Raw genomic sequence first — 26,535 nt, 5'->3', positions numbered from 1 at the left:
AGATTTTTGAAATTTGATACAGATTTCTCCAGAAAGCATAAATATTGAAGCTATTTTCAATAAATTCAATGGAAACTTTATAAATTTCTGCTTAAACTTAAAAAAAATATGATAATTTGTACATTTTCACACATGTTTTAGAAAAATAAAAACCAGTAAAAAAAATAAAACCGTCAAAAAGCAGTACATTTTTGTTAGTTTCTATTGAAATCTAGGATTCTCGGTGTCTGCTATACCCTGAAAAACGGCGATACAGAAAAATCTGTATTGATACAGATTTTTGATAATCTGGCATCTCTGCTCTGAAGCCCCTAAAACGTCACTGAATCCTTCTTAAACGCATTAAAACGCCTTGAAACGCTTTGTAACGTCTTTGGAACCCCAATGTAACCTCCGTGAAATAAGTGTAGAATTGGCATAAGCTAAAATACACAAAAAATAATAAAAAAAACCTCCGTGAAATTCTCTTTCGTGAACCTCTGAAGCCCCCTAAAACCGCTCTAAAACCTTCTGAAACGCCCTGAAATACCTGAAAACGCCTTGAAAAGCTTTGAAACGCCTCTTTAACTCATGAAACCTCTGTGACATTCACTTGAGAGCCATTGAAGTCCCTTAAATCCCCTAAACCTTTTGAAAAGCATCAAAACGCATCGGAATGCCTTGAATTTCTTCGGAATGCCCCTGAAACCCCAATGAAACTCCCGCCAAATTCACCTAAGATCCTTTGAAGCTCCCTCAGACCTCCCTAAAACCTCCTGAAATTCCCTGAAACGCCTTAATACGCCATGGAATGCTTTGAAACGCTCCAGAAACTCTCATGAAATATCGACGAAATCTCCTCAAATGTCCTGAAATGTATTGAAACGCCTTGACATGCCTCTGAAAGTTCCTTAAAATGCTGCTCCCAGAAACCTCCGCGAAACTCAGCTGCGAGCCTTTTAAGCCCCCTAAATTCTCTCTGAAAGCACCTGAAACGCCTCTGAAACCCCCGTGAAATCTAAATGAAACTCACCTGTAATTTGAAGACCTTGAGTAACCAGCTTTGATTGTCCATGACAGCACTGCATTAAAACGCTGCTTTGGTAATGTTCCCTTAACCTTCTTCGTGCATCAGCTGGATCCTCATTGACATGGAGAACTTATTAGTCTCAAATCAGCCATTAAACTGTGTGAGGATATTGTTTTAGGGTTTTGTAAAATAAATCTTTTTGATCCGCAAAATCTACACTCCAATTGATACCAATGTAGACTCATTCAATCTACGATCTCAATATGTGAAACTCTACTAATTTGCATATCTGAATTGGAAATAAGTTCTTAGGATCAAATAAACGTGTAGTAGATCGCCATAAATGGTTTAATGGTGTAATCGTTCTTGTAAACCTCTGACCATTTGACGTTCTCAGAGTTAATATAAACTCTTGAAAAATGGAAATTCCTATCAATGTCAATAGCGAAAGCAAGCAACTCAATTTTTTTTTTTCGGATATTCAGAAACTTCATAGAAACATAGATCCTGCAAAGCACCTTACATTCAATCACAAGTGCGTTGGGTGTCGTTTCTAGCGACTTCGGTGTCACAAACCCGCATTCACTCGCACATGAAACACATCACAGGCAGAGCACGAAAAGAGTGTGGTTGTGCATCGGCATCAAGTGACCGAGAAGGAAGGTAGATCAACAGGAACAGATACAGTAGTTTAGAAGACGCACGCAGTAGTGTTTAGATATCTTAGACACTCAACAACAGACAGGGAAGTTTTCAGTACACCCAAGTGAAGGAAAACACAGTAATGAGGGAGTGAGTCAGTGAGTGAGTGAAAGGAAAGGTGTAAAGGTGCGATAGTGGAAACTCATCTCACCGTTTTCCATGGCAACTTTGGCCTTGTAGCCGCCGTAGTGGTTGGAATAGTCGGACACGAACCGCAACGCCAGCAGCGGTCCCTTGGTCGTGTGCCGGAGCAGTTTGAGCTTGGAGCTCCAGTCGCCGCAGACTTTGCGCGGGACACGGCCGGTGTAGAGGTCCGGCGGTGGAAGCCGTGGGTTGTAGCTGGGATCCTCCGGCTGGAGGATGAGGTTTGGGGTTTTGCTGGTGAAGGTCGACATTAGGCGATCGGTTAGGTCGAGCTTGTAGGGCAGAAAGTTCGATTTGCGGCGGCGTACGTAGTAGCGACTTGTGCTGTGCCACGGATTGCGCGTCTGGAAGAGCGGCGGCACTCCGCCGAAGGCAGAGCGGGAAGGTTGCTTGATGTAGGCGGCGGACATGTTGGCCGGTGGCTCCAGGATTTGGAGATAGTCGTAAGTGCACCTGGGGGTGGAGAGAGGAAATGAATAAGTCAAAGTTTGAATTGAGAGGGATTCGTCGAAAACCTACAGTGGTTCATTTTCAAGAACTAGTTCCTCGAAGTCTACCACTATCCGATAGCCGGGAGGGGCAGTGATCATTGTCAGGCAGTTTACGTTGTCCGGATAAGGCCTCGGAAACCCCGGACTCCAGATGGTTGCCTTTGGGCGATCCATCGTCAGGGAGATCGTTTTGTTGCAATCGTCGTGCCAGGTCTTCTCTAGTGGCTCTGTTGGAAACATGGAAATGAGATGGGCTTGAAGGAGTCTTAATACGTGGAGTACAAACCTTCAACAGCTAGCCGTTCGCAGAGAAAAAAGTTCCGCGTATCGCAGTCCCGATCGTTCCACATGTACGACTGTGCCAGAGGACTTACGCTCGATAAAATCCCCGGAGGCGTCTGGAACTGGCGTCGAATCTCCACGCAGTCCTGTCCGCTCAAGCCGTCATCGTTCGGTTGTCGATTGTAGTTCTCCTGCTGGATCCAACCGGGAAACCAATCTGAAAAATAACGAAGCTAGTTAGTGAGAAGCTCCCATCCCCACCAGACAAGGATCTTACTGGAATACGTAAAGGGCAGATTGTCGCTCCACCGGAAGTCTCCTTCCAGCATCCTATCCGATGCCCCAATCCAGTAGGCATTTCCGTCCCGATAGCCAGGACTTTTGAGCAAAAGCTGATCGACCAGTTTCTGGTCCGCGACCGATCGAATCGAGGCCAGATGACCTCCCTGGTGGTTGCACTCCCGTTCGGCCTCCATCCAGCTGAGCCTTTCGGCCTCAAACGGGGCGATACAGAACTGATTACTTGCGATCCATCCGAAGGCACATTGTGAAATGACGTTCTCGATCGGATGCGAACTGTATTCGATGAGTAGCGATGGCACTGATTTCCTAATACTGCTACTACTACTACTGCTTTCGTTTGTCTTTGCTACGGCTTCCAAGGCCGCCAGCAGTGGGTTCTTGTTGACTTGAATCACTATGCTATTATCACTGGATAGCAACGTATACTCCGCTGCTCTACTGTAGCTATCTACGCATTGCACCCACCGATTCTGCGGTAGTTCAAAGACTTCAACGCGAAGTCCTCCGAAGCACTGGGGCGTAAATCCTCCGCCCTGAATCGCGCCCAAATCTACCTGCTCCCTAACCACCACACTAGAATTGACAGACTCCCCTGCACCGTTGGCCACCAGTCGTAGCCGCACCCGGTTTCCGTACGGCAGATGTATCTTGAAGCGGCAGTCCAGACCTCGCAAAGGCCTCAGTAGCACCGAACTGTTCCTATCACTTAGCGTTACATTGTAACAGTAATCCACTAGTCTAAAGTTAAAACTAAACACCGCCCGATTGTGCACCGTCAGGCTGGTGTTGCGATGCCTCTGAAAGTAGAACGTCCGTTCGTGTTTGGGCAGTTCTTCGAGCTTCCCGCACAAAACTCCCGGCTGCATGCCGAAGCGGCGTTCACCGTTGACCGCACCCTCACTACCACCACCAAACCATCCATCTGCACTACCGCCAGAGATGGAGTCACTAAATTTGAGATAGCCACCGTCGGTACGGCAGGGTATATTGAGCCTCGTTAGTTGTACCACCAGTCCCGGTGGCAATTGCTGTTGTTGCTGCTGCTGCAGGTCCTCCAATCGCGAGGGGAAGCCTATTCTACAGTCGTCGTACTCCGCGGGCAGCTTTCCGGAGTCGAGAGATCCCGAGGTTTCCTTAAGTAGTAAGTTACATTCTGTGCAGGGAAAGACGGTAAGAAATGAGTTATTATATGTCATCGGAGAACAGGCTGATGAACTACACCTGACCGAAAGTACGTTTATATAAATCATGTGACTGTGCAATCCCAAGTAACATTTTTAGCCAAATAGACTAGAAGAGGTTCTTATAACCATCTTAAAACCAAAATATAAGAAAACGATTTTTCACGGTTAACAAAGCCTCCACAAGACTAATTGGTCATCAAAATGTCAATTGGGATCTATTATGTATTAATATTCAAGCGGAAGCTGATTGAAAACTCGATGTAGTGCTACGACAAACACTTTTTAATTTACAAGTGTTCAATGTATTTCAAGGTCTCAAATGGCCTCAATTCAACGTTAGACCACGTGCAATGGTAATGTAATACCCATTCTCCACTTAATGCCATCGATACTCACCTTTTAAAAGCACCATTGTGTAAATCAGTTCGTTAACAATATGGCTGGTCATTGTACGATATAATATCCTGCAGAAGAAACAGAGAGAAGAACCAGAAAAAAAACTAGGGTAAGCAACAATGAAAATATTTTTTCACACAAGTTTCCCTGTTCTATGAGGAAAACTAATTTCAAACAACAGCACTTTTACGCTAGCCGATACCGTCTCCACCGGGACGGGATGGGCGAGTGAGAGTTTGTCTCATGTTTTCAAAACTCCATTTGGAACAAAGGGGATAACTTTTTTCTTCCCAGCCAACCAACGAACGAACGACGCCACGCTCCGATGCGATGCGATGCGATACGATGAGGGTTGTTGGAAGTGTCATTTCCCGTGCCGGTTTATCACACGGACTGCTGGATATCAATATGCCCGCCCGCCCTGCTTCCCCTACCTTTTGCCCTTTATAGCATTTGGAAAAGTTTTGTCTTCCTTACTTGAAATCTGAAAGTCAGTAGGGAGAATTAGGGATAAATGCGGAAGCAAGAATAAAACTATCCATATCAATGTATGTTCACTTCAGGAGTTTCAGAGAAATAGTTAAAGTAAGGAAACAAATCGCCATTGTGGCTCAAATATTCTACAATACTTCGATTCCTAATGTTGCACTTGACTGGCATTGACTCTTGACCAGATTTACTGGTAAGTATGTAACATACTGAAAACTTTTAATTTGAAGACACAGAATGTTCTTAACCCTTGAGCGACCGCGCTGTTGTATTTTGAAAAAATCTCGCTCTTTGTACTCAGCATTAGTGTGGTGCTGACGCAGGTAGTCAACCGCGCGAGTTACGGAAGGTTAATGGACTACCCGCTTGGCGCACACCCACAGTTGATCAGCAGGAGTAAATCCATTTTATTTTGTATGGTGAAAAGCATCTAAACTTGAATTACTTGAAATAGAAAGCTTTTACTGAAAAAATATTTGGTAGGCTTAATAGTAGTCACCATTGTGTACAACCACTACCGAATATTTTTTCGAATAATGTATTCCACTTCGATAAATTTGCCTTTAGATGCTATTCGTCATACAATATTTTTGCAATTTACTTTTAGCGATTTTTCGCGCATAGAAGCTAGCGCCACATTGGTCGATGCGGAGAGTAGGAAAACAGCCGATGTAGTTAATTCATTGACAATAATTGAGAGATAAATTTGTGAAAAAATGTGTTCTGGTGGGACTCGAACCCAAGACTCTGTATTCGCTAGACTGGAGCTTTATGGCGAAACTGGAAGCATTTCCTCACTTTTTGGTTTTTGATTTCTAAATCAATGACGAAGCAATATTTTCAAAATCGGTTTTCGTGCACATGTAGAGTATGGATCAAGGTATCTTCTGATTTTTTTTGTAGAGGAAAATGTTTTTCGTTTTTTCAATAACCATTCTTGAACAAAATTTCACATAAAAATGGTTTCTGCAAAAATGGAAAACATTTTTCACCTCAAAAAAATTCAGAAGATGCTTTGATCCATACTCTACATGTGTACGAAAACCGATTTTGAAAATATTGCTTCGTTATTTAATAAAAAATCAAAAACCGAAAAAATGAGAAAATGCTTCCAGTTTCGCCTTAAACAACTAAGCCAAACTGACTTTGATCCCACACCATGAATACTCCCTTTTTTTGGCGTGGGCTCGGAGTCTGTTTGGCTTTCTATTCCGCAGAATTATTATCTGTTCTGTGGCTTAGTTGGGTAAAGAGCTGGTCTAGCGAATTCACAGTCATGGGTTCGAAACCCACCAGAACGCAATTATTTTACAAATTCATCTTCTCAATCGACAACATTCTGTGCCTTCTAATTATAAGTTTTCAGTACCTCCTCATAATGTATCAACAATCTGAAAGGATAATCTCACATAGCTCTGATTCTCACAAGTTCTCTCCCCATGTATCCCCTATAAGGTTCTTAAGAGCTCAGAATAAAGTAACGTGCTCATGTAGATGACACAAAAGAGCGTAGTCCACAAGCACACACATAGAGATGATCGAACCGACAAAAGATAATGCCACGAGCGGCGTCATTTGTAACTTCAAGTGTGCGATCATTCGAGGATTAAGTCAGATATTTGACTAACTATTGCTTCTCATGCGATTATTCTAGAAAATCTCGCCTTGATTACTTCATAAGTTATTCCATCAATTTCTTCAGAAGTTCTTTAATTCCCGAAGAATTCATTCATAAAATAATCAATAGATATCTTCAAATTTTTTTTCAGTGATTCTTTCAAAAAATTTTCCTGGGAATAATTAAGGAACTTTGCCAGGAATACCTCCGAAGATTTCTCAGAGAAATCTTTCGGAAATTCTACATTAGATAATTCATAGCTTCCTTTAGGATTTTTCTGAAGTTTTCCAGTGATTCCACAGCAATTAATTTCATTACTCCTTTATGAAACCTCCATAGGATTGGAATCCTCCAGAAATTCCATTCAAAATATTTTCCAAGGATTGCTTCAGGAAATCTCCTTCAATTTCCTTCGAAATTTGCTCTAGGGTTTCCTCCAGAAAGTTCTCCAAGAATATCTCTAGAAAAGTATCCATGGATTTCCTAAAAAAAATCAACCTCATTTAGAATTCCATAGTAGAATTATTTCAAGAAATTGCCACGGATTCTTTTAGAAATGCTTCTGCAGAAAATCAAAAATTAAGATTCTCTCCAAGGATTTCTTCAGAAAATGTTCCACAGACTTCTTCAGAGATCTTTCTATAGTTTCCTTAAGAAATTACTCCAGGAACCGAGGTTTCCTTCAAGTTTCCTTAAGAAATTACTCCAGGAACCGAGGTTTCCTTCAGAAACTCTTCCGGTGGATTCCATAGGTTCTTCCTCCAGGGATTCAATAACTTCTCCAAGATTTTTTGGGGTTGTTTTCCTTGGGTTCTTTCTGGAACTGTTTTTGAAATTCTTCTAAGCATTCATAAGCAAACTCTTTCGGATATACTACAGGAGTTCCTTCAGAAATTATTTCCTACATTTTTCCAGTAGTTTCTTCCGAAAATCTTCCGGATATTCCATTCTACAAGCAGTTCACCAGAGATTTGTTGAGGAATTGCTCTGGGCATTTCCCTTGGAAATTCTGCATGAATTAGTCCAGATTGAGATCTAGAACTTCTTCCGGCATTTTCATCTAAGGAAAACTTTATGAATATCATGATGGATTCTTTGGTGAATTTATTCTGCAAAAATTCCTGGGATTTTCAACAGGAATTCCTTAATACAATCAGCGGCTGTTCGAGTCCGTATGAAGTTGATCATCAATATTAACTTCTTTTCTCGATCAGCCTAGATAGCTGTGTAGTGTCGGTAGCGATTGTCTCAATTGGCTAAGAATAACACTACGGACCGCCTGTTCCGGTGGTAAGAATCCACCAACAGGTGACCCCTAATTCATGGTGTGATGCGGCTTTATGCTTACCGTGCCTAGGAATGAATGGCTAGGGGGGTCTAATAAAAACCTAACCGCTAACGGAGCCTGTGGAGTACCAGGGCGCCCTCCACAGTATGTAGCCCTTACTGCGCTAACCGGAGCAATGGTGCAGTGGACCTTGTGTTTCTCCGAGACAATCAGCTGCCCTTCTTTAGTTTCACTTGAGGCTAAATAAGGGCGGGATTATGAAGATGTTGTTAATTAGTTTAAATTTTCACCTATATGGTTTCGCATTATGCGATTTACACAGTGTATTCTGTGTATCCTCGCCTTTGGCGTTTTCCAATCGATACCGATTTGGTTTTATTGTTGCTGTTCTTTGTTGTGCTGTTGTTGCGAAGAGTTTAATCTTACCTAGTTTGGGTAGTGGCTACGGTTAAGATAGCTCAGATCAATCTTCAGCATAAAAGAACAGAAACGATCAATCTTTGCAGACTTATGCAAAATGGTACAGCCCAAGTGGCCTTGGTACAAGAACCTTACTTTCGTAAGGGAAATTTCTATCTAGGAAACCTTGTGAACCCGGTGTTTGCCACTTTCAGTAAACATGAAATGGCAAACTCGCGTGTCATGCCTCGAGCCTGTGTGCTTGTCAACAACGCAATAGTTGCTACACTCATCTCTGAACTACCCACCAGAGATGTATGTGCTATCACAATTGATGTATCTGTTGGAAACCTCAACAGGAAATACGTCTATTGTTCTGTGTATTTACCGCATGATGAACCATCCCCTACGGATGCTTTCAAACAAGTCATCGCATACTGCACTTCAAAAGGCCTTCCGCTAATTGTTGGCAGTGATGCTAATGCTCACCATATCATCTGGGCCAGTTTGATGGAGTACTTAAGTAGTACAGATCTTGCATTACTTAACATAGGCAACCGCCCAACCTTCATGGTATCTGCAAGAGAGGAAGTGTTAGATATATCGCTTTGCTCTAGCAGAATTAGTCACGAGCTGACCAATTGGCATGTGTCAGATGAAGAATCTTTATCTGACCATCGCTACATCTTTTTTGAACATTTAAATGTTACTTCGCAAACATTGCGTTTCAGGAATCCTCGGTCAACAAACTGGGATCTCTATACTGATTTGGTTGCAGCCAAATTTCATGGATATTCGCCATTCATTGACACTCCAAGTGATTTAGATGATGCCGTTGATACTACAACGACCTTCATCATGGAAGCTTTTGAAGAAGCATGCCCTCTACGGTCTGCGAAGATCACAAGAGGAACCCCTTGGTGGAACTCTGATCTGGCGAAACTCAGGAAACAATGTAGAAATAGTTGGAACAGACGACGTTCGGCTGGTTCGGAGGCTTTCAGGTCGGCTCGCAATGCCTACAGGAAAGCTCTCCGGTCTGCTGAACGATCCGGCTGGAAAAATGTACAAATGTTTCCAGCTTGAGTGAAGTCAGTCGGTTAAACAAAATCCTTGCGAAATCTAAGGATTTCCGGGTGAACGAACTTCGTTTGCCAAATGGCGATCTGACTTCTTCTGATGAGGAAGTTCTGGAATGCTTATTCAGCACACACTTCCCTGGATGTGTGGATATTACATCTTCGGATGATCCTGATGTCTTTTCTTGTAGTTATGATTCTTTAGCTTCGGCTCGGAGTATTGTAACTATAGAATCGATTGAGTGGGCTCTTAATAGCTTTGCTCCTTTCAAATCTCCTGGGGCAGATGGGATTTATCCTATTTTGCTTCAGAAGGGATTTGATTATATCAAACATGTTTTGAAAAAACTACTTGTTTGCAGTTTTGCTACAGGGTATATTTCCAAATCCTGGAGGGATATTACTGTAAAGTTTATTCCGAAAGTGGGTCGTGCGTCGTATGAAGAAGCAAAGAGTTTCAGACCTATCAGTTTGACCTCTTTTCTTCTGAAATGCTTAGAACGCATTGTGGATCATCACATCCGTGATGTTCATCTGGCCAACGTGCCTGTTCATGTGAACCAACATGCCTACCAATCTGGTAAGTCCACTGTGACTCTTTTACACAAGGTTGTTTACGATATCGAGAAAGCATTCGCTCAAAAGCAATCTTGTTTGGGTGTTTTCTTAGATATCGAGGGTGCCTTTGACAACGTGCCTTTCGATGCCATATTGGAAGCCGCACGGAGTCATGGTATATCTCCAATGATTTCCAATTGGATTCACCAAATGCTCAAAAACCGATATCTCTTCTCGACATTGCGTCTAGCAGGGATTAGGAAATTGAGTGTTTGTGGATGCCCCTAAGGGGGAGTCTTATCACCGCTTTTGTGGAATCTCGTAGCAGATACGCTATTGAGGCAACTCAATAATAGCGGTTTTCCTACTTATGGTTTTGCCGACGACTACCTAACATTGTTAGTTGGTATGTGCATCAGCACCCTTTTCGACCTGATGCAAAACGCCCTTCAGGTAGTTGAGGGTTGGTGTCGCCAATATGGCCTTTCGGTTAATCCAAGTAAAACATCTATTGTTCTTTTCACGGAAAGGCGAAACCGTAATGGCGTTCGACCTTTGCGTCTCTTTGATTCTGAAATCGATGTGACTGAACAGGTAAAGTACGTTGGAGTCATTCTTGATTCCAAGCTTTCCTGGACACCTCACATTGAGTTCAGAATCAAGAAAGCTTGTATGGCCTTCGGGCAATGCCGGCGTACTTTTGGTACAACTTGGGGTCTAAAACCCAAGTATATCAAATGGATTTACACAACTGTGGTTCGGCCAATATTGGCTTATGGATGTCTTGTGTGGTGGCAAAAGGGTGAAGTGAGAACGGTCCAATCAAAATTAGGCCATCTCCAAAGCATGTGCTTAATGGCGATGTCTGGAGCGTTCTCTTCAACTCCAACGGCAGCGCTAGAAGTTCTCTTTGACGTTGCCCCACTACACATTCATCTCAAACAAGAAGCCCTTTCTTGCACTTACCGGTTACGGGTACTCGGTCTACTAGAGGAAACTCCTGTGAACCGCACATCAACACACACCTCGTTGTTTCCACTTTTGGTGAATTGGGACAAAATTGTCCTTGCTCCAAGTGATCTTACAATTGCTTGTAATTTTCCATATAGGGCATTTTCCACGAAATTCCCTTCCCGGGAAGAGTGGACATCTGGTTATCTGGAAAGAAGTATTTCAGACGGCATCGTATGTTACACTGACGGCTCCCTTCTCGAAGGTCGAGCAGGTGCTGGTATTTATTCTCGTGAGCTAAGGCTGTATCAGTCTTACTCACTTGGTAGACACTGCACCGTTTTTCAGGCCGAAATCTTTGCTCTTATGTGCGGAGTGCAGTCAGCACTTCAGCAGCACGTAATGGGCAAAGTAATATACTTCTGTTCAGATAGCCAGGCTGCTATTAAAGCACTTGCTTCGGCCAACTCCAGGTCGAAGATAGTTATCGCTTGTCGAACTCAAATCGAGGAGCTGAATTCAGCAAACGCTGTTCACCTTCTATGGGTACCTGGTCATTCTTCCATCGCTGGAAATGAATTGGCTGATGAGTTAGCTCGCTTTGGAGCATCACATGACTTCATTGGCCCTGAGCCAGCTATTCCGATATCGAAGTGTTGGATTAAGCTTCAGATTCACACCTGGGCTGTCATTCAACACAGACAATATTGGAATAGTTTGGAGTCATGTCGTCAAACCAAATTGTATAGTGCTGAGCCATCTCTACGGGTGGCGAAGTATCTAACTAATCTGTCTAAGCAGAATTGCAGCATGTTGGTCAAAGCATTGACTGGCCACTGCCGACTCAGCTATCACATGGCGAATATTCAGCAAGCTGATTCATTTGCCTGTGATAGCTGTGAATCCGATTATGGAACTTCGTATCATTTGATATGTAACTTTCCAGTATTCGCGCAACTGCGTTTCCGAGTATTCGGTAAACACTTATTAAGTGAAACTGACTTCAGAAACCTGAATCTTCAGGATATTCTGTTGTTCTTAACCCGCTGTGGTAAAGAGCTATAGGCTCTCTTTCGCTTTATGCGTTATAACAGTGCCCTTTTCAGGGCGCTGTTTGAACCCATTGTGGTACGCTTGTGCGTTAGTACCCTCTTCCAGGGTATTTTTCCTATTTCCCTACCTGTCCCTATCCCCATCCAAATCCTTTTTCCTTCCTTTTCCCTCAGGTAGATGATGAAATAGGCTGTTATTTTGGCGATGGCACAAATGTCCCAAATGGAGGATAACGTGCCTCTGGAGCCGGCCTTCTGATACCTGATTATGAATATCATGATGGATTCTTTGGTGAAGTTATTCTGCAAAAATTCCTAGGATTTTCAACAGGAATTCCTTAATACAATCGGTAGTTTGATGGATAGAGGGCCAGGAGGCCGGGATGTTCCAGCAAAAGAAGAGGGGATCCGAAAGGGGTTCAAATAACGATGTGAGGTTGAATTTACAGGGCAGTCACAAGCGAGCCAAGCGTGATTAAAATAGGCTCAAAAAATTATCTGCACGGTTACAGGGTTATTATTCAGAGAATTTTCAGAGTAGGTTTGAGGTAATTGGTATTTGAGATGTTTATACGATAAATGTTTTATGAGAATTATTTGGGGAGAACAGTTCAGTGCAGTTTCTATGGATTTCGGGACATGTGTTGCTTAAGGAGAACGAGGAGTTTCCTGGAGGTTTCATGGAAGTTGCAGATGAGTTTTGGAGGTTTCAACAGAGATTCAAGGGCTTTTGAAGGGTTATAAATGAGTTCCATACGTGCTTCAGGGCAGTTTAAATAACATTCCTGAGATAGCTTCAGGAGGTCATCAGAGGTGTAATTTAAGGGTGTTTTCAAGTTATTTCACGAGTTTCGAAGGGGTCAGTAAAAGAGTCTCATAGCGTAACGCTCGGCCGTACCCCCCCCCCCCCCTCTCCCTCTTCCTCATAGAGCGTTACTTTATTTGTAGACGGCTTCTAACAGTTGTAAAGGAGGAATAATAGAGGGTTTCATAGAGGATTTTTAATTGATTCCGTGGGGATGTCAAATGGTTTCGAAATAGTTCCACGGGCGTACCAAGGGCTTATAAGTTCCATAGGGTAACAAATGTCGCAGGGAGCCTTAGGGATTTTGAATTGTGTTTCGAAGGGGTTTTGAGTGTTTTTAGGAGCATTTCAGAGATGTTTTTCAAGGTTTCAGGAGGGTTTTTCGAGGTGTTTCAGAAGGTTTGCAGAGGCCTTTCGGGAGCTTCAGGTAGTTTGGGTCCGTTTGGTTGTGAGGGGGAGGTTATTGTGTTGTAATGGCGGTTTCTTGGATTTTGTATTTTCGATATGTTCAGTAGAAGGTTCTGGTTTCAGGGGAATTCATGAGGTTTTTGTTGAGTTTCATTGCATCTCAGGGGAGTTCAGAATGCTTTATGATCATTCCGGATTAACCGAATCGTTCGAGGGAGTTTGAGAGGATTCCATGGAAGTATTAGGAGGTTCAAGGGTTTTAAAGGAATTTGAGGGAGATTTTTTTCAATGCCCTAAGGAATGCTAGAAGAGTTTTCAAAGAGTGTCGGTGAGTTTCAGAAGAGTACAAGGGGTTTTAAGGTGTTTTAGATGGTTTAAATGGGTTTGCAGCGGCATTCTAGCTCCTGGAATTTCTCCAGATATTCCTTTGGAATTTTAATCAGGAGTACTTCCTGATATTTCTACAGGGATTCTACTGAAGATTTTTCCAAGAATTTCTTTAGGAACTTTTTTAAAAGTTCCTGCTAGGATTTTTTCTCCTGAAATTCATTTAGGGATTACTTAAAAATATCCTCAGCATCATCTTAGACATTAGAGTATTTCTGGGAAGTTCTCCGAGATTTTCAGCAAGAGGTTTGCTTAAATGTTTTCTTGATTATTTTCTGGTGTGATTCTTGGACAAAAAATCCAATAGCAATGTCTAAAATTATCTGCAGGTGTTTCTGGAAGAATTTCTTGAAAAGTTCTTAAAAATGCCATTTCATTTCATTTATTTATTCTCCGATAGCTTAAGACTAAAGTCTTTTAAATGCTACACAGCTTTTTGGCATGGATTTGGGCATCACTAATTTGATCATAATTATAATAAAAATAACACATTAAAATACACACTTTCTTCTTTCCTTATCCAATCTTGACTAATCAAAATACTCTTGACATTGCTTCTTGAACACAAATATAGACCGTTGATTTTTCATGTAGCTTGGTAATGAATTCCACAGAACAACGCCTCTAACAAAAAATGTTTTACCGTACATAGAAGAAGTGTGAGTGGGTATGACATAATCTCTAACTCTCGAACTGATGAATGGTCTTAGTTTGTCGTAAAGATACCCCGGAGTTTTAGTTGTAGAGATTTTGTGCAAAAACATACAGCAACGAGCTTCAATAAAACTCTGAAACGAATATCCCAAAAGTATTGGTTGCAGGTGCGAAACAGGATCTACCCTTCTTAGATTAAAGACGAAGCGGATACACGAGTTTAATGCTATTCTCAATCGATTCTGAGCATGACTTGAAGCCAAACTAATAAAAACATCACATGCTATAAAATATGGCAATAAAAAGCTTTTGAACAATTTGAGTTTTGTAGAACGATTCAATAAACTACCCTTTGCGTACAATACGCGAAGACAACCGTAGATTGTTCCGCATTGCTTTAATATATGCTTGTCCCATTTGAAGTTATTCTGTATTATGAAACCCAGGACGTTAGCTGAATCTACGAAATCAATGTTATCGTTGCCGATCTTCAAAGCTGGTTTTTCGCTACTGGTGCCACGACAAATCAACATAGCATAGGTTTTCGTTGCATTTAACTTGAGGGTGTTTGTTAGTGACCAGCTACGAATTGCTTCAAGATCGGTATTGATCATGCTTGTAATTTCTTGAATAGTTTTGTTGGTGCAGTCAAGGTACATTTGGACATCGTCAGCGAATAAGTGAAGAGAGCAGTATTTGACGACACTCGGTAGATCATTTATATAAAGACTAAATAAGATAGGGCCTAAAACGGAACCTTGCGGTACTCCTGAGTGAACTGGCAGAAAACTAGATAGAACATTGTTACAGAAAACTGCTTGCTTGCGATTTTTCAGATAAGAATGGATTAAAATAACTGCATTTGTATTAAAATTATAGAGATCTTTTAATTTTCGACACATTATTGAATGGGATATCGTGTCAAATGCTTTTGAAAAATCTAAGAGCACTAGAATGACTTTACTACCTTTGTCTAAAACTACACCTATATCGTCACAGACCTTCAACATTGCAGTTTTAGTGCTATGACCCGGCCGATAACCAGATTGAAAAGGAGACAGCATGTTACTTTCATTTATGAAGGAGCATATTTGATTTTTCAGAATTCTCTCAAAAGTTTTGGACAATGCGCTGATTATGCTTATAGGTCGTAAGTTATCCAAAGATCTAACGTTTGACTTTTTCCTTAATGGGATTATTTTCGTTAACTTCCACGCTTGAGGATAAATGCATGAATCAATTATGTTATTAAAAATGTGCAACATTGGAGCCAAGAGCAACGGTAAAATACACTTGACAAATTTTATTGGAATTTCATCAAGACCAATTGCATTCGACTTAACTTCGTAAACTGCATTAATTATTTCAAAAATTTGCACCGGACGGAAACCGAATCTACTATCATTATTAACTGTTGATCTTAAAGCCGAACGTAATGGTGCTGAGAAATGTCGTTGAAATGATGCATTCACTTCATCGGGATCGAAATCACTTTCGATATTCGACTTTGGCTTATTCAATCCTGTTTGACGTATTCTGTCCCAAAACTCTTTTGTGGACATTTCACCCACAAACTGTGAATTGTAGTAATTCCGCTTTGCTTGAGTCACCAGTCGATTCGATATGTTTCTGAGGATTTTATAGCGTTCTAGATCGTTAACATTAGCAGATTTTTTCCATTTTTTATAGGCGCGATCTCTATCAATCATAGCGATTTGAATTTGTCGATTATACCAGGGATTTACCTTCTTCTTGGATTTATTAATTTTTCGCAACGGAATACAAGTTTCATGAAGTTCTTTTAAGATGTTATTAAATGTTTCAACGAGCGTATTTGGATCTGTATTTGAATAAAATTGGTCCCAATCATATTCATTAAACTTATCAAGAACGAGTTGTGGATCAAATGCATTATAGTCTCGATAAAAAACATCATTGCTAATCGATATAGTGTCATAATCCAACGATGCAAAGATTAGATCGTGATATGAGATGTTGGGAACACTGATTTGGTTAAATCTAAGTACACTTTCCACTTTGTTTGTGAGTAAAAGATCTAGCTGAGATGCACCATTGGTGTGAAAAAAGGTGGGTTCCTCACCGATGTTATACAGCGCAAGAGATGTGAGAGTATCTTTTAAACGTTCTGCTTTGGAATTTACTTTAATGAGATTAGTATTGAAATCTCCAATCAAAATCAAATTCTCATAGCGTGTTCCAAAATCAATTACTTTTTCGTTAATCAGGTCAGAGCAATCGAGATCTGGATGATTGTAGAATAAACCTAGCAGAATTTTATCGTTCAAAGTGGTGAGTTCTATGAACATAAATTCTATACTTTTTTCTCGAATCTCGATAAAAGAAGATTCTAAAAGCTTGTATTTCAAAGATGTTTTTAGGTACATTAACAATCCGCCACCAGTTCTTCCGATTCTATCGCTTCTTAGTATGTTATATCCATCAACATTTAACAAGTCACTGGATTTCCTTTCATTAAGCCACGTTTCACAAACACATGCAACGTCAACTTTTGAGATATTCAATATCTGACTGAACTCATTGAATTTCGTCATTTGCCTTGCACAGATGCTTTGCATGTTCAAACAGCAAATAGAAAGCTTTTTTGGAATAAGTGCTGACTTAACAACGATACCCGGCAAACATATGTTTGTAGAGCCAGGGAATTTATTCTGGAGTAAGTTCCGATGGAATTTCTGAGATAATGTTTGAAAAAAAAATCCTGAAGCATCACCGGAAAAAGTTTGAAAAGAGTCTCTAAAGGTTTGCAAGGGATCTTAGATCTGATTCCTATGAAATCCCTAGCGAAGCTTCTGTTAATGTTATTATTGTTTTAATCGCCGCGATTTGATGTGCTGGTAGTTCATCGATTGGTTTTCGCCGAAAACCAATCGATGAACTACCAGCACATAGCGAAGCTTCTGGAGAAACCGCTAAATGAGCATCCAGAAAAATCTCTTGAAAGTTGTAGAGGAATTTATAAATAAACGTCTGACAAAATCGCTGAATATATGAAGTTGTACCAAAAGGAAACTTTGGAGAAATTACAACAATAATTTCTGAAATAGTTACTGGAAAATTTTCTCATTTCTAAAAGAAAGCCCTAGAGGAATTTCTAAAAGAATCTTCAAATCTCCGTGAAGAAAATCTGCAGGAATTGCTCTTTCGAGGAAATTTAATATATTTATAGAATATTCTTTTGAGAAATTTCTAGTCAAATTACTGAAGAAATCTTAAAAAAAGTCCTAGAAGGACTTTTGATAGTTTTCGTTGATGTTTTTCTTTTGCAATGTCTACACGAAGGAATACATGCATGAACTTCGATAGAAATTTCGGAGGGAATATGCTAACAATTTCCTGGCGAAATCCAAAACAAAATCTAAAAAAAAACATTAGACTAGTTTCAAGATGAATCCTGAAGAAAATTTCTAAAGGAGAATTCCTATAAAAAAAACCTCTGGAGCAATCTTTGAAGAAATGTTCAAAGAATATTGTCTTTATAGAATTCATAGAATGCTGTCGAAAATATGTCTGGAGGAGTCTTTGGTCGTATTCTTGCAAATCATACTTGAAATTGCTGCGAGAATCGTCTTACTTTGCAAATTCTTAAAAATGCATGTAAATCCTGAAAAAAAAGAATCCCTACAAAAATTGAAAAAAATTTTGGGGGAATTTTAAGGAGAATTCTTGTAGAGCTCAGGGGATTTCCCGTGAAAATTCTGAATTTTGTGCAATACCGAAGTCATTTTTTTGCAAGCATACCAGTATACTGCAAAGATTGAGTAACCAGCTCTCAGTTTACCATTACAGAAATGGAAGGCTATTAGGCATCGATTAAACTAGTCTAGTCTGAAGAGGACTGAAGAGTAGTAAGTCGAATCGCGTAACGCGAATTATGTTGCTTTTCTTATGTCACCGAAAAGAGCCAACCCACATAAATTAGTAGTCTAGACTAATTCTAGACATTACTTAGTCTGAAAAAATATGACCGAAAATCGCACGACACCTCTTGGCATATCCTCTTGGAATTCCCCCTGATCTTTCCTCTAGAGATTCCTCCTGGAATTCTCTCTGGGGGTTCTTCCTGGAACTCCCTCTGGGAATTTCTCTAGGAGTTCCCTTCGGTAATTTCTTTGAGAGTTTATTCTAGAGATGCCTGTGAAAGTTCTCCTATGGTGTTCTTCCTAGGGATTCCTCCATGAGTTCTTTATGAGTGTTCTTCCAGTATTTCCATCTGAGGATCGTTACAGAAGTTCCTTCTTGCAATCACTGCAGCGATTTACTCTATAGATTTCTTTAGAAGTTCCTTTTGGGGATTTCACCAGAAATTCCCCCTGAGGATGCTGCCTGAAATTTCGCTTGGGGACTCGCTTGGAGAAGTCCCAGGTGTTTCTCCAGAATTGCCCAAGATATATGTTTGGGAATCCCTTCAGGATTTCCTTCTGGGGATTTCTCTAAGAGTATTCTTTTGGAAATACTCCAGGTGTTATTTCTTGAGATTCCTACGGCAGTTCCTCCTGAAGATGGGCAACCCTCAAAAGAAACTTCTGGAAAAATAACCCCAGAGAAATTCTTTCAGGAATCGCTTCAGCAAGAAGTCTCACTAGAATCCTATGGATTTGTCCGAAAATGCTTCCACGAATTTGTCCTGGAATCATTTTAAGGACTCCCAAAGGAATTCTTCCGAAAACTACTTTGAGAACTTTTTCGAGAAGTGATGTACGCAGCATTACAGTGGGGCTGACGGTGGTAGCCGTCTGAGTGACTGTCGGTAGGTTCATCCAAGGATCTCTCCGAGTATTGATTTGGAATTTTCATGAATTCATCAAGAAACTCTATCAAGAATTTCGCCAGGACTTCTCTAGGCTTTTTGAATTTTTTTCTTGATGATTACTACACGAATATTTACAAGAAATTCTAAGGAACTTTTGCCTTGATTATTTTCAGAAAGTTTTATAAAGCTTCTTCTAAGATTGCTTCAGGAATTCTTCAAAGGACTCCTCCAGGAAATTTTCCAAGAAATTCTTTCTGGGATTCCTCTAAAAAATTTAAGGTTTCGGAACGGAAAAGTCTGAGTTTTCGTGCAATTCAGTTCCCATTGAAATCACTATCCTCTGGCCAGCAACTTCACTCCTATCCCTACCTCCACGTGGCACCAGTTGGGCTGCGAGCAACCTTAGCAAACATCGGGTAACTAACCCTGGTGGGAACTTTTATCGTATGCTAACAGGGAAGGGAAGGGGGTTTCTTTTTGCTAACCTGAGCAGTGAGCATCTGTTCTCCAGGAGGAGCGGCTCACAACAGCGTCTGGTCCCCAAGTAAGCCATGAAAGATGAACGAGTGCGCGGGAAGGACTCTAAGCTCAACTATGCACTATGGTCGTCCGGAAAATATGGGGTTGGTGTCTAGCCCAACAAATCAGCAGATTCAAGGGGTTTTGCCAAGCGAGAAAACGCAGAGCAAAGCGAATAAACTTTCGTTGTACCGCCTCGATACGCTGTATTTCTTTTTGGTGAAACGGAGCCCAAACTACAGAGCAATACTCGAGCAACGGCTTAACAAGTGCGCAATACAACGATTTTAGGCAATAAATGTCTGAAGATTTTAGCAAAACGGAATATAAAACCTAATTGTAAAAATGGTCCTAGAAAGTCATCTGAGAATCCATCAAGACACCCACATCTTTGACGGTAGACTCTCGTTTAAAATGAGTATGATCTAGACAATAATCGTTATGAATTAGAGATTTTTTCCGACCAATTGAAATTACCAAACCAAAATTAGGACCATGCGATTAACATGGCATCAGTTAGCGAATGTTGCGAGTTGCTGTTGCAAGAAATCTGCACCATGTTGGCCCTTGATAATGTGGTACAGTTTTAGGTCATCCGTGTATGACAGTTTAAAGCAGTCTAGTACATAGTTCACGTTGTTCATGTACAAAAGGAATAAAAAGGGTCCAAGATGGCTGACTTGGGGGAAGGGCTGCCTTGAAATTAAGGGCTGATTCCACAACTTCAGCATAATCAACGTACACAAGCACTGATGATGGCAAGGACGTATTCTACGCGCAGCCTGAACGCAAGTACGTCCGTTGCCCAAGCCACGAGGTCAAGATCATCATAGGAGTCCATAACGGTGAGTGGTCATGAGGACGATTAGAAAGTTCAGTGCTCACCATCTGATGAACGAAAACGGCTTACGACTCATTGATTTCGCCGGCTGTGAGCTCGTCCCTCTTAAGCATAGCTTCCCAACCTTCGTTTCGCGACCCGCCAACCGCTTGCAGGCACGCTTCGATTGTTTTACGAAAAGCGCAGTGACGACAGACTGGGGGTTCGCGAGAGCCAAGGTTGGGAACCGTGGTTCTAAAGGACTGCTGAAACACGGTTAAAGCAGCCATCAACAACGCAACAGGGAGCACCATCGGGTATTTGGAACGGGGTTGCCGGAACAAGGAGTGCAGAGCGATTTTGGAAGAGAAGAATGCAGCGCGTGCTTTAATACTGCAGCATGTAACCCGGCAGAATGAGAACGAACGAGAATGAGAACGAAACAGAATGAGAATGATACGAACAGAAGCAGGCACAACAGACTTATCTCTTTCGAGAGAGAAAGCGCCACCTGAAAGAAACGGAGTGCGAGGTAATGTAACTGCTCTGTCATTCTCAAGAAACACGGAAGTTCTATCAGAAGCTCAACTCATCTCGCTTCGTGCCGCGAGCCAAAATATGCAGGGATAAGAACGGGAGCCTCCGAACGGACGGACGTGCGATTATCAAAAAGTGAATGCACCGATGAGCTCCTGAATGGCGTGGAGGCCGCAGACATGGAGGCCCAAGACAGCGGAAAAATGACTACGTTAGGACAGCGGGGAGCACCAATGAGTCTACTCCCACGTTGAGGGAAGCTAAGGATGCTATCGAAGCTGAACTTATCAATATAGACCAAGGTAAGTTGGCGAGGCAGGTACCGACTTATAGTCCAGATTTGGATAACCGTACATCTGCCGAAGTAGTGGAAAGAAGGAGTCACTTGCCCCATCTACAAAAAGGTGACAAGTTGGAGTGTGAAAACTTCCGAGCGATCACAATTCTGAATGTCGCCTTCAAAGTGCTATCCCAGACCATCTTCCGTCGTCTGTCAGCTGAAGTGCTCAAGAAGGGCATGGAAGCACTCGAACTGTTCGAGCGTTGGGTGCTTAGCACCATCTTTGGCGGTGTGTGGCTTCGAAGAATTAACCACTAGCTCGCTACACTCTTCGAAAGGTTACAAAAGCTGGAAACGAACGATGGGCAAGGCAGGAAGGGGTCTTCACAAGGTCTCAGTGGGCCAGAAGGTTTTCGGGGCATTTTAGGGGGTATTCGGGGCACTTGAAGGGGTTCGAGGGCGTTCCAGGGTGTTCCAGGGGGCCTTAGGGGCGATTCAGGAGGTATCTGAGCCTCAATGGGTTTTAATGGGATCCAGGGGTCTCAGAAGCGTTCCAGGCAGGGTGATTTTAGAGGGTTTCGAGAGCGTTTCACGGGGGGGGGGAGGTGGTTCAGGGTATTTCTGGGGGTACCTGGAGGACTCCGGGGCATTTCATGTGGTCTTAGGGGTACTTCTAGGGGTCTGAGCGGATTCTAGGGTCGTTCCAGAAGATATCAAGGGCGTTTAGTTTCAGATAGTCTCAGGGAGATTTGACGTTCCAGGGCGTTTCAAAAAGGGTGTACTTGGACGTCTCAGCGCCGCTTCAGAGGATTTCATGAGATAACCGCCGCTCACAGGAGCGTTTCTTGGGGTCTTAGGTGGGTTCTAAAGGGCTTTAGGAATGCTTCAAGGGGTCTCAGGAGGTTTCATGAGAGCTTCAGAGGGTCTCAGGGGTGTTTCTGGGAGACCCGTGGAACCTCCTTCTATTGGGCTCTTTGGGAAATTCCTGGAAATGCCCTTATTCCGAATTCAAACGCCCAAGAACAAGACCCGTTCTCACGAACTAAGTTTCCTCATCAAAGATCTTACCGACTTGATTTATGCAAAAAATCTCTCTTTTGTGTTCTTTTTGACCATTTCAATTTAAAATTTATGCAGCCCCTGACTATGGCATAAAAAGTAACTCTAGTGAAGCGGGTGGCTTCCATGTTTGGGCCGTGGAATAAGGAAGCCGTTTAGCTTACTAGCTCAACGATGGGTGGTGATTGTGGCTGCCAAAGTCACGCTTAAGCCCGAGATACGGGCAAACTTTTCCCCGTGAAGAACATTTTGCTCCGCTCCCCTGTGGGAACTGCAGATTGGAAGTGAAAAGTTTTCCAGATTCGATCGAATTACACATAGTGCGGTCGATAACAAGTAATGATAGACCGACTGGAAATGAGTGAATATCGTCGTCGTCAGAGAGGCGTACCCATATGTATAACCTTCATGAAATAGTAGACTAGACTAGAGTAGTGTGCAGTACTACTAACTGACCGTCAACTTCTCTCGAAAGTCTATTAACTGTTGACTAGTTGGGATAAGTTTTAAAGTTGATTGACCCCAGGCTGGATGGTATGCTGGTCGCACGCTTGTCTGTCCGCTCGTTCCAGAGCTAGGATACACAAGTAAATAGGAAAAGTTTTACCCGATTGGACGGGCTATGGTAGTATATTATGTAACGGAATAGTTGCCTAGTCTGGAACTGTACGAGAAGCATAATCTTTATGAAATGGGTAACTATAATCGAGTCATTAAAGTGCGATTTAAGGGCGGACAAGAAATCTGTTATGGCGGCAAACGTGTTATTGCACTGGTGAGAAGGCTAATATTGACGTTTGTTTAGGTGTGAGCCTGGGTAAGAAGGTGTGTTTTACGTTTGGGCTGGAAAATGAAGACGTGACTGTTGGAAATAGTAAAAGCTGAATCCGAGTATTACGCAATAAGACAAAAACGATTCAATCATGTAGTTTCCAGGTAAACGTTCAACTACATAGGACTCATCTACAGTTTGGGGAAAAAGAGAACGATTCTAAAACAATACCACTCACCTAAAATAGACAGTTCTGTTGCGTTGGCCTTTGTCCTCGTGACTACTATCTCTACTACTACTGCTGCTACTGATTCCGCTTCTCCATCCAACAAGCCCGGCATCCACCACCGGTACGCTCCAATTCATCACCATCCGGTCCTCGAACATCAGATCCTGTTTCCACACGTGCCAGAGACAGTCCCGGGGAAGAAAGGAACCGCCCAGCACATCCTCGTCGTCTTCACCATCGTCATCACCCTCGTCGAAGTAAGCTTCGATGTTCGGTTGGATCGAGTTCCACCGGATGGGATCAAGACGCGTCCGGCCATTGGATCCCGGCTGCTTCCGATGCGGATGCTCGGCCGCCCAATCCGCTTCCAAATCATCGATCCAAGTGTTGGACAGCTCCGGTCGGAAGTCGTCCACAGGGGCTGCCACGTCCTGGATTCTGCTCCCCAAATTGGAAAGTTGATTGCTATCTAAGAACCGCCCCACCGGATGGTGGTGACGTGCCATGTGGGTCCCCGGGGAGGATGTGCCCTCCGTCAGCGATTCGATGTAAAAGTCACGGATGTCCGAGTGCTTCGGTCGGTGCACTTCCACTGGAAGGAAAAAGAGACAAAGGAGAAACGCAACAGTTAGTACCTGATTGTGTATTCAAAGCGTGCGACGGAAGTGCAAAATTTACTGCGAGCGAACGGTCGTAACGATTGGGAAGCGAAGACAGCTTCACAACGTTACTAGCGTGTAGAAACCGTTGTTGAATGACGGAGCAAGATTTCACGTGAAAGAAGTCCAAGTTCTTCGAAAATTTTGAAAATGTTATATAATGTATGCAAATTGAAGTTGATTTCATCTTTCAATTCGTCTTTTTCGTATTCTCCGCTAGATCCTTGTTCGTCTTTTCAGTTCTTTTCTTTTAAGTAACTTATTATTTGTATCAATTTAATCGTTTTCTTTTTGCTCCACTACAACTTGCTGTGCCTCGTCTACTTAATGTTATTCTTTTTTAAGAATTAAACCACTTGTGGCCACAACAATTTTCTTAAAATTCCCATTTCTGTACCAAGGTGCACAGAATTGGGGTCAATGCAACACGTGTTCTTCGTCACGTCAGATCGGATGGACGCGTGGAACATACAAGCTCTAGCATTCTGTGGCTGGGTGGGAATGGTGCTCGTGCTTGGTTTCGATAAAAGGCGTCCATCCTCCGTGATGGGGATTCAAATAAAACTGTTGCATCTCTTTCGACGCTGCCTGCGCGGTGTGGATGGCCATCCATTCGCTTTGAAGCGGTCGGTCGGTCGGTAGTAACGGTATTGATTTATAAAAGAAAAGGATGATGATGGTGCAATGGATCGGGGTTGTTGGGAAAAGAAATAAATTGCAGCTGATGGAAAATTCATGGGAAGCTCTGAGGAAATGATGACGATGATGGAAATCGATTGACTGCATGCAAATGGCGTTTTGATGGTTTTACACGCTGTGAAACAAACCTTTGAAGTGCATCCCATTCGTTCACTTTAATTTGCATCCAGAAAGGATTCCTCTTGGTATCCGACGAAAGATCTTTTCTTTTGGATGATTCCTGTTGGAATTCCACGGAGGATATTTCCTTAAATACTACGAAATAATACTCATTGTAGCACAGATAACGTAAATAAGTGAAGCACTAAAAACGCATAATCAAATAGAGCAAGGGTTTTCAGACATTTCGGCTCGCGGTGCACTTTTTGGAAATAAATCGCTCCACGGTGCACATGTTCATAATTGTTAAAAAAAAAACAATTCCAAATTCGTCAAAAAAAGCTGTCGAATTTTTCATAACAATTCCAAGGTACATACACTCGTCATTAGTTTTTCTCCCACCAATTATTACACTGTCTTACGTTTTTCCATCACTTATTGGAGCATAGTGAAGTGACATAGTTTTTCGACTTAGAATACTTCTTGCTCAGCATGTTTCTGGGAACTTTCAGACAAGATCTTTCTAAATGCTAAATGAAATCTTGAGCCGAATTAGTGGTGTTTAGTTTCTTGGTGAAGTCCTTCCAAAACTTCTGAATTATTTCTAGCAGTAGCGTCTCGTAACCTCTATTTTTACCTCTTCAACGACTCTAAAACTGGAATTTGCGGATAATTCAGGATCCGAATCAAATTGAAAATGGATGGAAACGACAATTCTCGTGATTTTCTTCCAACTACGAGTTAATTTGATGACAAAACCAAGAATTTACGTTCGTTGGACAGGTAGGTTTGAGGTTTTGATAGTCGTTTTTCCAAGGATTTCTGGATTTCTGAAAAAAAAAATCTGGCAAGACACTTGGCAGCTTTATTTTCAGAACTTTGGCATATATTGACAATATTTTTGATGAATTCCTTCCAGGCACTCTTGTCAATTCGCAAGGAGTTGTGTGTTCACCTGATTTCGAGATCAGTGATAGATTCCTTCTCTGGTATTAAGCAAAGCCACAGAAATATTAGTAAGATTTTTTCATCACATTCATTGAAGATACATTGCAGATGCTTTGTAGGGTAAGTACTTGGGAACATCCATTACGAGTTCTTGGAAAATATGATATTTATAAGAAAAGTTTTGGCAGACTTGTTCCATGATTCTTCGCGAATATCTGAGACGGTTTTTGCTGGATTCAAGGTTAACTCACCGGCTGGAATAATAGATATATTACTCTCAATCCCTTTGAGCACCTAACAATAGTTTAGTTGTTCTAATTGAGTCGAATTATTTTTCATGAAATAGGTAATGAATTTAAATTTACACTTAATTATGCAAGTCTTTTCTGAAGTGCTGCGGTGCACTTGCCATGGCTTCGCGGTGCCCCAAGTGCACCGCGGTGCACGATCTGAAAACCGCTGAAATAGAGCATCATACAGTGGAACACTTCAAATGCGTAATTAACCCGTTTGACCCCAGGTAAAAAATAAAAGTTCAAAAAATCGTCAGCACCCCATTTCTCAACAAAATTTAACCAAATGTTAAACACAAACTTGCACAACACTATAGTTTCGAGAATATACGGATCAACATTTTCTTGGACTTCTGGACTGAGTAAGGCCGGTGGGTCGCTGGGTCAAGTCGGGCAAAAAAGAGGCCAAGTACGATTTGCATCCCCATAACCTTCTTCTTAACGAAGTTTTTCAATGACAGTTTGCACATTCCGTTGCCTAATGATGCGCTTAATGATGCGCATCATGATGGTTGATGTTGCTACAGGTTTAAATTTGAGAATTTCCGATAGGTTTCTTTAGGGTTCTTAAGATATTCAACATTCCTGAACCATCCAAGTCTACATTTGCGTTTGTTGTTTTCTAATAAA

The 26,535-nt window shown here is 41.8% G+C and overlaps 1 protein-coding gene across 1 annotated transcript in view; it reads right to left on the bottom strand.

The window, feature by feature from the left end:
• The window catches only part of LOC134288673 (uncharacterized), a 130,802-nt gene that overhangs the window by 54,434 nt on the left and 49,833 nt on the right, over positions 1-26,535 (bottom strand). The window contains exons 2-7 of the mRNA XM_062854217.1: positions 23,217-23,799; positions 4,512-4,579; positions 2,906-4,084; positions 2,633-2,845; positions 2,375-2,573; positions 1,863-2,308 (exon numbers count right to left, since the gene is read on the bottom strand). Coding sequence (XP_062710201.1) covers positions 1,863-2,308; positions 2,375-2,573; positions 2,633-2,845; positions 2,906-4,084; positions 4,512-4,579; positions 23,217-23,799 — 2,688 coding nt within the window. The remainder of the gene's footprint in view (positions 1-1,862; positions 2,309-2,374; positions 2,574-2,632; positions 2,846-2,905; positions 4,085-4,511; positions 4,580-23,216; positions 23,800-26,535) is intronic.

The sequence above is a fragment of the Aedes albopictus genome, chromosome 1 (genome assembly GCF_035046485.1).
Source record: "Aedes albopictus strain Foshan chromosome 1, AalbF5, whole genome shotgun sequence".
Classification (NCBI taxonomy): domain Eukaryota; kingdom Metazoa; phylum Arthropoda; class Insecta; order Diptera; family Culicidae; genus Aedes; species Aedes albopictus.
This window is presented reverse-complemented; position numbering and strand designations above follow the sequence as displayed.